We start from the raw sequence: 16,277 nt of genomic DNA, 5'->3' as shown, positions 1-16,277 counted from the left end.
AACAGAGTCACTATAGAGTCTGAGACGGCCTTGGTAATAGCATTCACCACCTCGCTATACAAAACCGTCAAAGAACCATTATAGAACTCGAACTCAAAGTAAGTCCATGAAGGCAAGGAGTTTTATCTGGGGCCAGAAAGCTTGCCAAGCTTCTGAGAAATGTTGTAAACCAATTTTCATTAATGAAACCAAGTCGTAAGTTTTCATTTTAGGATTATCCGACTTTTTATTAGATCGTGAAATCAGGTTTCATGGATACACTTAGAATAAAAGCTCTATAAATTAATAATCGATGAACTAATAATCTTTGATAGATTATAAATTTCTCTAGTCCAAAGTTAAACCAATGTGATATACTCCCTCCGTTTCATTAAGATATATTAAGATAGAAAATTTAGAAAAATATTTTTTTTCACAAATATATATTTTTGTGTTTCCTGTACAAAAATTGCAAATTTCAATAAAATTAATTGAATTTATTGAAAAATTATTGGTTAAAAAACATTGAAATTTGATAATTTTTAAAAACAATGTATGATTAATGTGTTTTTTTTAATATGTGTGAAAACACCAAAATATATATCTTTAAGAAACGTATAGAGTACTACACATAACATAAAATGATTATGTTATGATTTAATAGGATTATGTATTCACCTCAAAGTTGTTAAAATTTATTATCTTATTATGTTATAGAGTTTTTACTGTATCTCTAATTTGATCAATGCATGCTTGTAAGTCAATGATTGGAGCTGTAAGATAATTACAAGCTGCAGAAGAATATTATTCTTCCTCTAACAAACCAAGTAGCGGCCTCAAGGAGAAGAGAGAGATATGTAAATCATGTACCTCAACACACATATCATTATACAGTCGTCAAACCAACCAAACACAGCCATGGATGAGACTGTATCAGCCTTTCGATGCTTCATGGCCTGATGGCCAATACACAAATAAGCGATTCCAATTTCAGTCGCAATGTTTTAAATTTTCTGACAACTAAATATTTTAATATGAGATTGTTGCTACACTAAAAGTCCACAACCTTTGTTCATTTTATTGTGTTCAAATCGTTTAAATGTATAGTTTTTTTTTTTTTTGAGAAAGGGCTTTCGTTTAAATGTATAGTTCTATACGAAAAGAGTATTGATTTTAATAATGATAGTGGTAGCAGCAATATTTCTTTCTTTTTTTTTTTGCAAACTAGCAGCGATATTTTTTCATTTTAGAATCTATTTTTATTTACGTTCAAAGCTATGTTACATGGAAACAGAAGCGGGTACGTGGAAGCGGAAGCGTAAGGAAGCGCAGAAGCGAGATTTTTTAAAATATTAGGAAGCGGGTACGTGTTGGAAGCGTATATCCATATATATAAATATATATATATATATATATATAATTTTTAAAAAAAAATAGGACTAAAAATTATATGATTTAAATTTGAAATAAAGCATTTATTCATTTATAATAATTTTGAAATGATTTTATATTAAAACTGTAAAAATACACATAAATTAAGTTTACGAAAAATATTATATTAATTATTTTTAATACTTCATAAATAATTAACACAATATATTTCAATATGTGCTATATCTTTAATAAAAAGTCTCAATGCATAAAGATAATTTATAGTATTATTTTTAATATTTTTATATTTATAACTCAATATTCATTACTATTAATTTTTTTTATTTTATATAGATTAAAGGAAAAATGATAGCTAGCTACACCAAGTATCGGCCATCACATGGCTAACCATGCCAACTATATTAATGCATGTTTAACTACACGAACTATATGTTACGCATGAATCGGTTCAATGGCCATCTCTTCATGTACACTATTTTCTCTAGCCTCTTCAATACCATACTTTTCAATATATATGTCGACCTCCTTATACCATCGACCTGCTGTTTCCAGTTTCTTCTTGTTTTTCTCCACATTTTCCCACAACGGCTTTCTATCTTCAATATTTTCATATGGGAGCTTGAACCATACTTTCCCAGTAACGATATTTCTCTCAGTCAACTTTGACACCAAGGATGTGAAGACACAATTATAATCCACCTCAAACATTGTGACCTCTCCATCTACGTAATCTACAATCGCTTCTTTCTTTTCAAATTTTCCAGAGTGATAACATTTTACTTTCATCACCAAATCCTCGTCACTGTGTTTAAAAGTCCAAAAAAAGCACCATTAATATACATATAAAACATAAAGCCGACAAGAAGACCACATGAGGACCACAACTTGACAATAAACAAGCATAAACACAATAAACTAACATACAAAACCCCTATTATCCTTAAAAACTCAGACAACAACCCGACACCACAATCCTTAAAAACTGAGACATTAACAACCAATTGAAACTATAAAGTTTTGATATGAAGCAATTACCTCATCTCAACGAGAATTCTCTTTATTCTTCTTCCTTGATTTGTTTAGTAACCACACAAGATTTCACAACCTTAGTTTTTCTCAGTGATTTGCATCCAAACCCTAATTTCTCATATGTCTGGTTTCGTGAGAAAAGAAGAGGAAGAGTTGAAGAAACAGATCGGGTCGGGTGGGTTATTTATGTTTGGGCCGGATTAGAATTATAGAAATATTGGGTAGACGGGTCGGGTTACAATCTGTCTTAACGGGATAATTAACAGCGTTTAGTTTCCGACATCCACGTGTCCATCGCCGGTTACTCTATTTAACTTAATGATGTTGATTACATAACGTCATTAACTTGGGGGATGTGGTCATGCGTAACATATAGTTCGTGTAGTTAAACATGCATTAATATAGTTGGCATGGTTAGCCATGTGATGGCCAATACTTGATGTAGCTAGCTTTCATTTTTCCTAGATTAAAACTATGGTTTTATATTTTATTGATATACATTGCATTTTTTTTTAAAACGGAAGCATGATTCCAAAACGGAATCGTAAGCTTCCAACAGGTTTTTAAAGAGAATATTTTAGAAACGTTTTGGAAGCGAGATTCCGCAAGCTTCCACAAGGTTCCGATTCCGATTCCGGTTCCGAAGCGGGAAGCGGACGTCCGATGAAGCTTCCGTGCAACGTAGGTTCAAAGTAGCTTACAAATGCATCAATTATAATATGAAGGATTATAATCATTCATGTGAGACAACAACCATTAACTACAGAAGTTTAATATACAAATCTGATTATGTTTTGTTTGCATATACTAATTAAGTCTTGCGTGTTTAATGACAGCAAAAGGGAGGGGTGATGTGTTTCCCTAACGGAAAAAAAAACATGTCACTAAGAAATTAAAGATGTTAGGACTAAGTTTGAAAAGTATGATCTAATGTTTGGAAGATATCGGTTTCTTTTCAATTAAGGTTACCTAATTCTATAATCCAAGTCTTTCGTGATATAAATGTACACAATATATATTAAATGCGGCTGTTTTATTCGAACCGTTCATGAGAAAATGATTTTTAAAAGGGCAAGTTGAAAGGGTAGATATGAATCAAGTTAAAAAGACAAAATTTAAATTAGATAGACAAAACGCCCAGACTGTTGAGGAATTGTATAACATTCAATGTTCTGCGGATAAACTACGCGGGTGTGGTTGGGTGGCGAAGGCGGTTCGGAAAATTCCTAAGGGATCCGGATTCGAAACCTCACACTCAGATTACCCATATCTGTGGTCAGGCGACATGGGTATCTAACTCCCCTTGCGAACAACGGGATCTGTTAGGTGCTCATGGACAGGTATCTGTCCGGAGATTAGTCGGTTGGGTTCATCCCGTATGATATCTCGAATCAACAAAAAAAGAAAATAAAGTTTTGTGTATTGAGCTGTGATGGTTCAGTGACAGTTTTGAGTCTTTTGACCTAGATAGTTCGGACGAGTCGATCAGGTAGTGACTGGAGTGAAATCGTAAAAAAGTAATCATATTTGAAATTCCGTTGTTGAATGATGCTGAAAAGAGATGGCCAATGTTGGATACACTAAGCGTAAGTACAAAATGATATAGATGAATGTATGTAAGCATCAGACTAAATGAACCAATGATTTTGAGTAAAACTATGATCATTCTGTTTTTGAGCCAGAAAAAGCTTAGACTGTCGGTTTTACTCTAAGATCAGCTATTTAGTTTAGTTTGTGAATTATGGGAAAGTTATGGCAGTTATTAAGACAATTTGAAATTGACGAATAGCAATGGTCGGATTCAAACAAGTGTTGTCGGGTTTAGACATGAAGGTTGAGCTTGTCAACTCAACAATGATGATTCGATTCAGATAACAGTGGTCTGATTCAGATAAGTATTGTCAGATTCAAATATGGCAGTTGAGCTTTTCCGCTTAGACAGTTAATATGAGCTCATTTTCACCTAAGTAATTTTGGACCGAACAATTATACGCTCAAGAGGGCAAAGTCGCACAGCAAAAGAAAAATAGCGTAGGGTGACTATTTTTGCTTTCTAGCTTAATTAAAAACGTGTGGGAACGGTTTCTGAACATATTTGTGGAATGAAATAGCTCAACTGCTTCATTTAATTGTCTATTTGTTTTATTTATTCATTATACCATGAAAATCCTACAAAAGAACGGAGAGAACTTGGAAGAGATAAATCTTCGCTTGTTGAGAAAAATCCAAGTTTTTGCTTACTTGATTGTGACTGAGTTAAGTCCAGCCGACCATTGGGTGATTCCACTGAAGAAATTTTGGACTGTGTGAGAGATCTAACGGAAATGAGGCAAAGAGATGTCATGCATAAAAAACCATATCAAACCAACTCCGAAAGACTAAGGTGAATGTGTGACAGTGGATATACGTTTAGAATCACATTCTTTCTTTAATTCACGTAGTCTTTGGATGATAGGAACTACTATAAAATGCTTGCTTAGTTATCGTTATTCAATGTACTCTTGGATTAAGTCAAGTAATTCACTTATTGCATGATAAGGCATTGACTGGATCTTGAGATGGTTCATTGAGTATGAATGGTTAAGTTGGGGAAGCGACTGTTGATAATCATGATTGACTAGTTAAATTTACGGTCTTGATGTGATTGCTATGATGTAGCTATATAAGTGAGATGAAATGAGACGAAATGACCTCTCTCACTTAACAAACATGTTTCTTATGTGTCATTTGTGTATTCATGAAATGATCAAACTCATTGGACTAAAGACATTGCTTGATCTCAAGACTAAGGAAGAAAAGATATTTGGTGGCCTTGGGTAGATTAGGTTAAGTATTGAACTGTAGTACCTTATTAACAATCTGATATGTTATACAAGTAGTGTATCAAAGAAATTAGGCATAGACTCTTACTTTCGGTAAAAAATGTATCAGAACTCTTTGGATTGCCTAACTTACCAATATCGGTATAAATTTTGCATCTATTCCAAACATGTAATCACCTGATTAATTTGGCAAATTTTAGGAAAATCCAAATAGTTTTGAAACGAATAACGCTTAAGAAACGCCTAGAGGATTGCCCAGAACACTTCCGAACACTGAATGGATAAAAGACTAATTAAAATGCATACTTTTCAATGCAATTATGAGACACAGCTAGTGTTTACAATATGAAGTTCGGAGAATGATTATGTGGATTCAGATCAGACTTTCTTAATGAGAGTCCCAGTGGTACAGACTATGTAAACATTTAGATTCATTTTAATAAAATATAGTTTTCACTTAAAAAACATAAATATATTGGTGAGTGCTCTAATTTTTAATAAATTCCTCCGCTATGTATAATTTACAACTCTGAGACAAAACAAAGAGGCTAATTAAAATGCATACTTTTCAATGCAATTATGAAACTCAGCTAGTTTTAACAATATGAAATTAGGAGAGTGATTTTGAGGATTGAGATAGGGCTCATCAGACTTTCTTAATGAGAGTCCCAGTGGTACAGACTATGTCAAAGCTGATCTTTGAAATACAATCGGAGGAGATACACGGTAAACATTTAGATTCATTATAATAAAGTATAGTTTTTCACTTTAAAAGAACATAAATATACTGGTGTGTGCTCTAATCTTTTAACAAATTCGTCCACTATATGATCCCCTTAAATGATAGATATTTACTGTTGATGAAGAAAATGGAAGTGAATTATTGGTTTTGGAATCGACAAGTAGCATTGAAGACCTAAGAATATGGTTTTGGGAGATTTCAGAATTGATCAAACGTTTGTCAACCTTGAGTTCAGTTACTTACCTACAGAGTTGATCAATACAAATTGATTGTCCCCTTATTATCATCAAAATTGATCGACAAATTATAAACTTTCTTACCTATGTACGGAACAATGTTTTAACTAGGTTGTGTGTGACTATTTTACATATCCATGGAGATAGTTACAACAATATCAACATTGATCTGAACAAGGAGGAATATAATTCGCCTTTACGAGACTGAGGTTAACCATTCTCGTTTAAGCCATCATACAACTTTGGTTGTGTATCGTAACTGGGCCCATGGTAATCTATAAGAACTCTTGGTCCTAACTATACAACTATGTTCAAAGTTTACGTCATGTAAACTACCAAACAATTCAGACATGTCTTTATCCTGCTTATAAAACGCAAAACATAACATAAACACATTAAAATAAATATTACAACAGCAAATACATTACGTTGAAAGATCATCATGATCAATATTACAAAACAAAAACAGTGTTAAATTACACATCATTATACATTATCCATTTCGTAATGATAAACCACAAATACATTAACAAAAAAAGGGAGATCAACCACACATACAATTTATTACATTAACCAAAAGCGTTGCTCAAAGTTGGGGTTCATGACTAAGAGTTATATTTCTTGTTTACACTTTTCTATGCCCTTGTCTTGGCAGCATTTGAAGGACCATCAGTGTGAGATGGCTTACCAATGTTTTCTTTATAGTAGATGCTAGAACTGTTTTCTGAGCTTTCCAAACTCATTCTAGTAGATGCTAGAACTTATTTTCCTGAGCTTTTCAAGAGAAGTGAAAGAAGATTAATATAGAACTCTTATATAGGATATTAAGGAAATCACAAGCTCATCAAACGCATGAAGACCCCGCAGATACATCCTCATCTTCTCGAAATCCATCAATAACTTGATGTATTTGTGTGGAATTCACAAATTCTCATCCTTTGCAATTATCAAGCCTGCAATGATACACAAACAAACATATCTGAGCATGTTAACATGAGACCAGTTATGACAAGTTTTAAGATGCTCCTTTTTGATTGTCTTAAGGCTTATTTTCCTCTTCTCTTAAGCAACTTATTCCAAAACCCCTTATCGTCTACCCATTTGTCAATCTCCATGTCGCCTTCTTATTTATATTTCAATCCAATCACATCATAGAATTCTTGCATCGAGAAACAAAGAGGCCTCCTAGAAAACACTAACAATAACTCATGCGTCTTTGCGGTTATAAGCTGCTTGCAGACAAAGCTGTGAATCAGTCTCCCCAAGAATCGAAGATTGATTTCATTAATCACCATGATCTTAGCAAAGATCAGATCATTCATGACATCCTTGTACTCTTTTGGAATGACCCCCTTTAATAACTTCAAGATGCTTACTCGGCAACTGTTGCTGGTTTCTTAAACTTTAGTTTCAGTTCCCTCTTCAAATAACTATTTCAGCAGTTTATTCATCGCCATACCTATTGACAACGTAAATAATAATATAATTCTAAGCCACCATTACAACACAGACATGTTACAATGTTTTTAAACAAAAAAATGTATAAGAGTGAAACAACTATTTAATCTATGACCACAAAAACATAAATTGGAAAATCGACAAGGACTACAAACCTAAATCATTCAAACTAGACAGAAATCGAGCTGAAACCTAAATCCTTCACACAAACTAATATTGAAACCTATGAAACTTTGTTAATATCGGAAGAATAAAAATCAAACAGAGAAACATATGCAAAAACAAAACAAGTCTTACAACAAACCTCAAAATATCTCGTCGAGCCGAGTAACCTGAAGAAGAAGGACAGTTTATATCTGGTCTTATGGCATAACCACATAAGGAGAGTGGACCTGTTTTCTGTTCTATTTTACCAAATTCCTCAATTAAAAATGATTTTTTGTACTAAAATTCAGTGTTACTCAATTATTTTAATAGTCAGAGTTACTCATGAGTCGCTCATATTTGGTCCCAAATCTATAAAAAGAATGGAAGGAGTTGCTTTGTGACAAAAAAAAAGAAAAAAAATTTCTCACCTACGTGAAGTTTAAGCTAATATGGTGGAAATCATCTAATGTATAAGAATGTGGTAACAAATACACGAAGTTTATGTTAATACATGTCACATGTATGAAGTAAATGATTATACGGTGGCAACATCACAATTGGATTTAATTGATTTTAAACTAAGTTAATGGGGTTAATCTGTAATATCTGAAAGTTAATTCTGATTTACTAAATCTGACCCGACCCGACCCAACTCCTTTATCCGACCCAATTGTAGATTTAAGTCTCTTGTTTGGATCTCCAATTTTTGAAATTAGGTTTCATAACAACAGAAAATCGATTTCAAAACAGACAACGACATTGTTAGGGTTTGTAAAGCAAAATCGATTTAAGGATTTCTAACACACATAGAGAGAGAAACAGACAAGGTGAAAAAAATTGAGAGAGATTACAAACCCAGCAACCTAATTTTGTTTTCTTTCCTTAAAATAGATGTGGCGAGTAGGGAAAATGTATAATAGGGTTTAAAGAAATGTCACTGGAATAATTTGTGTGCGATAGTGTGAATTTTGGAGATTCAGTTGCAGGATGAAGATGAAGCATTTTGGGAATCACAATGCTTAGTGAAATTAACTTTATCCGACCCAATTGTGGATTTAAATGTTTTGTTTGGATCTCCAATTTTCGAAACTGGGGTTAATAACAACAGAAAATCGATTTGAGAGAGGGCAGAATCAATTTTCATATATTGCAAATTGGCCCCATTAACTTAGCTTAAAAACAATTGTGATGTTGTCACTATATAACCATTTACTTCGTATATGTGGCATGTATTAACATAAATAAATTTTGTGTAGTTGTTGACACATTTTTATATATTGGATGGTTTCCATCATATTAGAGTAAGCATGGTGTAGCTAAGAAACTATTTTCCACGAAAAAAGAACGGAAGGAGTTGCAAAGGTATAAAGAAGAGATTAGTAACAAAGTCCCTCTTTCTTCCCATAAAAAGGCTTCGCTTTCAAGTTTCATCATCAGTCAGTATCTTCTTCTTGTTCCATCTTTTCTTTCTCGGAAAAACAAAACAAAGATTTGTCTTTTCTTCTTTTGGCAGGCGGGTTTAGAAAGTGATTTTATTTTTTTTTCAATTCCTCGAACTCTCTTCGAATCTACTGGATTCCTCGAAACCCAAAACGCATGTCCGAGTTCGGTCCGATTTCTACTCAAAGAAAAATAGTCTGTTGAACTGTTAAAATACTTTCCACTACTTGTTCTTCATTACACAAAAACATGAAGTTTAGGCTCACTTCACTCACTCTTTCTTCTTGTGGAATCAGGGTTTTGCATTTTCCTCACACCAAGTTGTGCATCAACAAACTCTCCAACAATGAATTTTCGACCAGATAAGTCCGTTAGGTCAGTGTCTCCTCAAACTCTTTAAGTCCTGGATCTTACTTTCTTTCAATTGGTTTTGTTCACACTTGTTGGTTCAGGTTTCACGACTGGAAATCCGACAAGGCTTCCGACGTGGAATACTCCGAGAGAACCGAGGTTCCAGATGGTTTATTCCGGAGGGCAATAAGCTCAATCTCAGACAAGTTACACGGATGCTTCTTAAGGATCAAAATGTTCAGGAGGTCTTACTCTTTGAAAGAAACGGTTTCGAAAGGGATTGATTCCACTCACGAGATACTTGACCCACAAGGATCTTTCCTTCAGAAGTGGAACAAGATCTTCGTTTTAGCTTGTATCGTCGCTGTCTCCGTCGACCCTTTGTTCTTCTACGTACCTGTCCTCGACAAGGCCAAGAACTGTCTTGATGTCGACAAGAAAATGCAGACAACCGCAAGCGTATTGCGCTCCATCACCGACATCTTCTACGCCATTCACATGGTTTTCCAGTTCCGTACGGGCTTCATCGCTCCTTCTTCTCGTGTCTTTGGGAGAGGTGTTCTTGTTGAGAACAGGCGCGAGATCGCTAAACGTTACTTGTCCTCTCATTTCATCGTCGACATTCTTGCCGTGCTTCCTCTTCCTCAGGTAAATGAGATTTGATGATTTGTTTTTTATTTGTATCCATCTCCAACCCATTAGGCGCTGAGTGATTGTTATGTTCTCAGATGGTGATTTCGATAATCATTCCGAGTATGAGAGAGCCCAAGACTTTGCACACGAAGAATATGTTGAAGTTCATAGTCTTCTTCCAATACATACCGAGGTTTATGAGAATCTATCCGCTCTATAAGCAAGTGACTAGAACCTCAGGCATACTTACAGAGACAGCTTGGGCAGGAGCTGCTTTTAACCTCTTCCTCTACATGCTTGCTAGTCATGTGAGTCCACTTCCTTCCTAACCGTTTTCTTTCTATGATCTTTTAAATCAAAACGGGTGAATGCGCAGGTGTTTGGTGCTTTCTGGTATTTGTTCTCTATCGAGCGCAAAACCGTGTGCTGGAAGCAAGCTTGCGAGAGAGACAGGAGGATCTGCGAAATAGATTCGTTGTATTGTAGGGAGCCTCCCACTTTTGGAGACAACACTTTTCTCAATGCGTCTTGTCCGGTTCTGGAATGTAACGCAACACGTTTCGAGTTTGGGATATTCCTTGGCGCACTTCAGTCCGGTGTGGTGGAGTCTCATGATTTCCCTCTGAAGTTCTTTTACTGTTTCTGGTGGGGTCTCCAAAACCTCAGGTATTGAGAGATTACATTCAATAAAGCCACAAATCTTCGATCATGTACAAAAGAACACAACACTACTAACTGTTTCTTGCATCTTCCTTCTTTCTGGTGTGTTTCTTGATTCAGTTCGCTGGGACAAAACCTTAAAACAAGTACATACATATGGGAGAACTGTTTCGCGGTCTTCATTTCTATCTCCGGACTGGTTCTCTTCTCGTTCTTGATCGGGAACATGCAGGTTAGCTTCTCTCCACCATCAAACTGTCCCATATATAGTGTTTGCGAAATGATTGGTTATTGTTGTAAACTAGACGTATCTGCAATCAACAACCACAAGGCTGGAGGAGATGAGAGTCAAGAGAAGAGACGCTGAACAATGGATGTCTCACCGTTTGCTCCCCGACAATCTAAGGAAAAGAATCCGACGATACGAGCAGTACAAATGGCAAGAGACCAGAGGCGTTAACGAAGAGAATCTCCTTAGTAACCTCCCTAAAGATCTTAGACGCGACATTAAACGCCATCTCTGTCTCGCCCTTGTCATGCGTGTAATACAAAAAAAAAAACTAAACTCATCTCCTCTCTTTAAACTCACTCTTAAAAGTATCATGATGTCTTTATCCAGGTCCCTATGTTTGAGCAAATGGACGAGCAGCTTCTTGATGCTCTATGTGACCGTCTGCAACCTGTGCTGTACACAGAGGAAAGCTACATCGTCAGAGAAGGAGATCCTGTAGATGAAATGCTCTTCATAATGCGTGGGAAGCTTCTAACAATGACAACAAACGGTGGAAGAACCGGTTTCTTCAACTCCGAGCATCTCGGAGCTGGTGATTTCTGCGGAGAGGAGCTTCTAACCTGGGCTTTAGACCCACACACATCCACAAACCTCCCAATCTCGACAAGAACCGTTCAAGCTCTCGTGGAAGTCGAAGCCTTCGCACTCAAAGCAGACAACCTCAAATTCGTGGCTTCTCAGTTCAGACGTCTCCACAGCAAACAGCTGAGACATACTTTCAGGTTCTACTCGCAGCAATGGAGGACTTGGGCTGCTTGCTTCATACAAGCCTTTTGGAGAAGATGCGTGAAGAAGAGACTAGAGGAGTGTCTTAGACAAGAAGAGAACCGGTTGCAGGACGCTTTGGCTAAAGAAGCTTGTGGAAGCTCACCGAGCTTTGGTGCTACGATGTACGCGTCACGGTTTGCTGCAAACATCTTGCGGACTATACGAAGGAGCGGTTCGGTGCGTAAACCGAGGATGCTGGAACGAATGCCACCTATGCTACTACTTCAGAAACCAGCTGAACCGGATTTCAATAGTGATGATTATATGCGTATAGTGCCGATATATAAAAATAGAAGTCTTTAATAAAATATATTAAAAGGAGTGAGCTTAGAGATACAAAGCCTCCATATGATGTTATTATTCTCTCTGTTACAGAGGTTTTATATATGATTGGATATAATAAAACTGTTAAGGCAATAGAAAAGTCAAGAAGAAGAAGACAGAAGTGAAGCCACTTCTCTTCTAAGGAATGTGGGCAAAGCGAAAGCTGCTCTGTGCATCTGTTTTGTTAAGAAAGAAAAAAACAGATTTAAGATTATGTACAAGTGAATCTATGGAGAAGTCATTAAGAAACTTACATCCGAGTTATAAAACTTCATTTCTCTTTTATAAGTCATGGCACCGTCTAGTTTCTCAATGGGATTGATAGGGTTCTTGAAATCAACAGCCGGACCATCGGTTGAGCACAAGATGAAACCAATCACGCCGCTGCAATAAAGATTATACATTGTTTTTTAGTGAGGCCACAAACCGAGATCGTGATTAGAAGCAAAACTACAAGTTACCTAGGATATGTTGGCACGCTGCTCCACGCATACTGAACGGTTTTGAATGTTTGGCGGCAAACCGAGATCATGTCTTCAATGAGATGAGTGTGGAGCCACATGCTTTCCGCCATGTTGCAAAGAACTCCTCCAGGCTTCAACGCTCTAGCTAACGTTTCAAAGAAAGGCTTCTCAACAAGCGCCTGAGCAGGACCTATGTATATTGTATAGAAGCCAAAAAGCGTGAGAGAGAGGTAAAACTCATCAGCTGCTACTCAGATATCCAAAGAGAATCATACCAACAGGATCTGAAGAATCCACAATAATGGCATCATACTTCCCTTCAGGGGAGTTGCGGAGGAACTCAACTGCTGCCAGAAGCAATCAAATAGACACCAATGTGATTCATTACAAAAGTTCAAATAGGTTTTAAAACTGGGAGTAAGTAGAAGGATGCTTAGTTACCATCACCAATGTGAAGTTGAACACGAGGATCCTCAAATCCAACCGCTAACTCAGGGAAGAATTTCTTAGACACCTACAAGACCAAAACAATCAAATGTTGTCTGAGATAGAGCACATACCAAAAAGAATCATGCTTATGATAAGCAAAGGAAGACCATTATACTTACATCTATAACCATCTTGTCAATCTCACAAATGTCAATAACCTCAACAGAACTATGGCGAGAAATCTCCCTGAGAACACCACCATCACCTCCACCAACAACCAGGACCTGCAAATATTTACACAACCAAAATGATCCATCTCATGAGATCAAATAGTAACACCTGAACTATACCAGGCCACTTGATTCATACAACCAGAGTCTAAAATTTCAAGGTGAGAGAATCAGAGAAATTACGTTTTTAGGTGAAGGCGTGGAGCATAGAGGTAGATGGGCTATCATCTCCTGATATGCAAATTCATCTTTTTCAGTCAGCTGTAGAATACCATCTAGAACAAGCACTTTCCCATAGGTAGCTGACTGCAAAAACAAGAGCCAAAAAAAGAGGTTACTCTAAAGCATAAACATTTACAAACTAAACAAATCAGCACAGTCAGAAGCTGGAGAAGATGATAAGAAAAGTCTAACGAGAAAAAAGCTAGTTCAAACCTCAAACACTAGGACTTCCTGATAGTCTGACTTGTCTTTGAATAGAACTTTCTCAACTTTCAGTGAGTGTGCTTCTCCTACAATCAACACAAAAGAAAAACAGCATAACTGCATAAGTCACATGTACAACCATTCCTAGGCACATCAGGTTAGCGTATAATAAACACATCAAAAACCTCAAACAAAGACAATCTTAAGGTACCAAAAGATACTGAAAAGGAACAAGTCTACTAAGAGGTCAGTGACCTACCTGGCCACATAGGGTTATTGAAATACACTGTTTTGCCTCTTTTCCCTGCATCCAAAATACAAAAAAAAAAAATAATAATAAGTCCAAAAATAAGACATATGTTGTGAAAAAATGGAGAAGAAAAGAACAAAGCAAAGAGACCAGAAGAGCGAGGGTGAGGAGGTTCGGAGAACCATCCAGAGACAACAGTGGAGTGGCACTTAGCATCTTCCTCTGGTAAGCAAGACATGGCCTTGAGGCAGCAAGAAGGTACAGTCTTCTCCACACCATTCCCATTACTCGCATTCCCATCCATAGTCTTCTGGCATGCCAAACCTTTTACGCCGTCTCCCTCCATAGACAATATTTTTCTTCTTCCCCAGCTCCAGCCTCTTGTATACTGCACAAACAAAAAGCAAACAGGGCCATAAACTTTGAGAAAACAAGAGAATCCACATCAGGGCACAAAAGCAAGACTTCTTAAATCTAACAGCTTTGAATTAGATTCAGCAAATCTGTTCCCGAGCCAAAACAAGAGAGCTAGAAGGATGAAGAGAGAATATATTTAGCGTTAATTAAAGAATCTTACAGACTGGAAAGTCGAAGACTTTGCAGACAAGGGTTGGTCCGAATATACAAAAAGGCTATAACTTTAGGAAATTCAAGACCGTAACTTATTCAGACAGCAACAGAGAAATCAGTTGGATTATAAAACCCAGCAAATCAAGTTTGAGGAACAGTCAAAACATCAGAGATCATGCACAGAAGAAGCAAAACAGATTAATGGGAGACGGGAAGAGAGAAAGAGACCTGGTGGTTAACGCGGCGGAGAATGAATCGGGAAGGAAGACGTGATGTGAGGAAGAAATAGAGAGAGCGGGAAAGATTAAACTAAAAGATGAAAAAGGGAAAGAGAGAATTTGTTCTCTTTCTCTCATTCGGTGTTGCGTTTCTGACTCTTCTCTTAAGGCACTTTCTGTGTGTGTGTGTGTGTGTGTCGTAAAGCTCAATTTGTTTTCTAACCCACGGCAGACTCGTAACGAAACCTTTTCTTGTTTTTTTTTTTTTTTTTTGTTAAAATGTTAAATTTATTATACCAATTTATTCATTTTTACAGAAATACGAAGAAAACTAGAAACGGAATCGCAGAAATTGAAACTAAACAAAGCATCTATAATGAAAATACACTTTCTATTACAAAGAAGAATAGCCTAAGAGATGCACCGGAGGTAACGTTGCGTCGATAACCCAAAGGAGAGCTGTGAGCGGACTAAGCTCTCAGTTGCCGCGAGCTCCCAAAGATAAAGGCGGCTCAAACCTTGAAGCAATGGATAAAGACCTACAGCTTCCAAGAGACTCAATTGATAGAACCAAAATATGGATCACTCTTTCGGTATGGTTGATATGAACTCAGATCCGAGGAGATTGAGAACTGATGGATCGAGGGGTGACACTAAGGGTTGCGGAATAGCCCAAAGATACTACCAGAGATTCGAAGGTTGCCGGATGTGACGCACTGGTCCAACACAACGAAGTGGTTCGCTTGGAGATGACCTCACCAAGAGAAGTATGAATGTTCTAAGCAAAGAACAATGAGAGAAGACTCAAAAATAAGCAAAGGAAAATCGATTATCTTTTTATTAAGGGGATCATCACATACTTATAAGGTTTGTAAGTCAAAGAAACATAAAGACATTTGTGGGAAAAGACAACATGGAAAATAGAAATGAATGAAAACAAGACATAGAATTTCAAAATTTGACTAAGACTGGTCAAGGTGCGGATTCTTATGTTGACTGGTCCAGATTCATAAAGATGTCCAGGTTCATTCTGTGGTGATCAGGTCGTCCGCGGTAAGGAGCAGGACGGACGTAAGGCTGCCCGCATGGTTGATCGTCGATGATCCATGAACGGATGAAGAGATAGCTCGACCCAAATCTTCAGAGAGCTTAAGTATCCTTCCTTTGGAGTAGTTGGAAGCATCGATCATCATGAAATCATCAAAGTGGTTGGAAATGTCGTGATCAGCCTGATCCGGGCGTGCGGTACGTCCCAAACGGGCCAGGAAAGACAGGCTAAGTCCGGAATCTGATTCTTCTCGATGATCATGGGTTCTGGCTTGACTGTTGGCTCTAGAATGGCGAATGGGCCGGGGAAGAACGCCTGTGGTTAGGCTGATTCGGTCATCAGGTCGTGGATCCATCCTTAGGTCACGTC

The 16,277-nt window shown here is 36.9% G+C and overlaps 2 protein-coding genes across 7 annotated transcripts; one reads left to right on the top strand and one right to left on the bottom strand.

Annotated features, from left to right (window-relative positions):
- Positions 1–9,074: 9,074 nt before the first annotated feature.
- On the top strand, positions 9,075–12,358 carry LOC106313327 (cyclic nucleotide-gated ion channel 1-like). 6 transcript variants are annotated; one of them, XM_013751116.1, is made up of 9 exons: positions 9,096–9,241; positions 9,319–9,414; positions 9,542–9,620; positions 9,698–10,244; positions 10,325–10,537; positions 10,606–10,895; positions 11,010–11,121; positions 11,195–11,431; positions 11,509–12,358. In XM_013751116.1, the coding sequence occupies exons 2-9, from the start codon at positions 9,402–9,404 to the stop codon at positions 12,250–12,252; spliced, it is 2,235 nt and encodes a 744-aa protein (XP_013606570.1). In that variant the 5' UTR covers positions 9,096–9,241; positions 9,319–9,401; the 3' UTR covers positions 12,253–12,358. The 6 variants fall into 6 exon arrangements, with proteins under 6 accessions (XP_013606575.1, XP_013606570.1, XP_013606572.1 ...); XM_013751118.1 differs by having other exon boundaries at positions 9,097–9,241; positions 9,319–9,440; XM_013751120.1 differs by having other exon boundaries at positions 9,097–9,241; positions 9,319–9,452.
- On the bottom strand, positions 12,258–15,049 carry LOC106313328 (spermine synthase). Its single transcript, XM_013751122.1, has 11 exons — positions 14,871–15,049; positions 14,223–14,460; positions 14,082–14,126; positions 13,832–13,908; positions 13,580–13,702; positions 13,346–13,450; positions 13,179–13,251; positions 13,013–13,084; positions 12,735–12,927; positions 12,528–12,657; positions 12,258–12,449 (listed from the first exon to the last, which is right to left on the bottom strand). Exons 2-11 carry the CDS (start codon positions 14,416–14,418, stop codon positions 12,375–12,377), a joined length of 1,089 nt encoding a protein of 362 aa, XP_013606576.1. The 5' UTR covers positions 14,419–14,460; positions 14,871–15,049; the 3' UTR covers positions 12,258–12,374.
- Positions 15,050–16,277: the final 1,228 nt, after the last annotated feature.

The sequence above is a fragment of the Brassica oleracea genome, chromosome C9 (assembly GCF_000695525.1).
Source record: "Brassica oleracea var. oleracea cultivar TO1000 chromosome C9, BOL, whole genome shotgun sequence".
Lineage (NCBI taxonomy): Eukaryota > Viridiplantae > Streptophyta > Magnoliopsida > Brassicales > Brassicaceae > Brassica > Brassica oleracea.
Note: the sequence above shows the minus strand (reverse complement) of the source record. Positions and strands in the feature narration are given on the sequence as shown.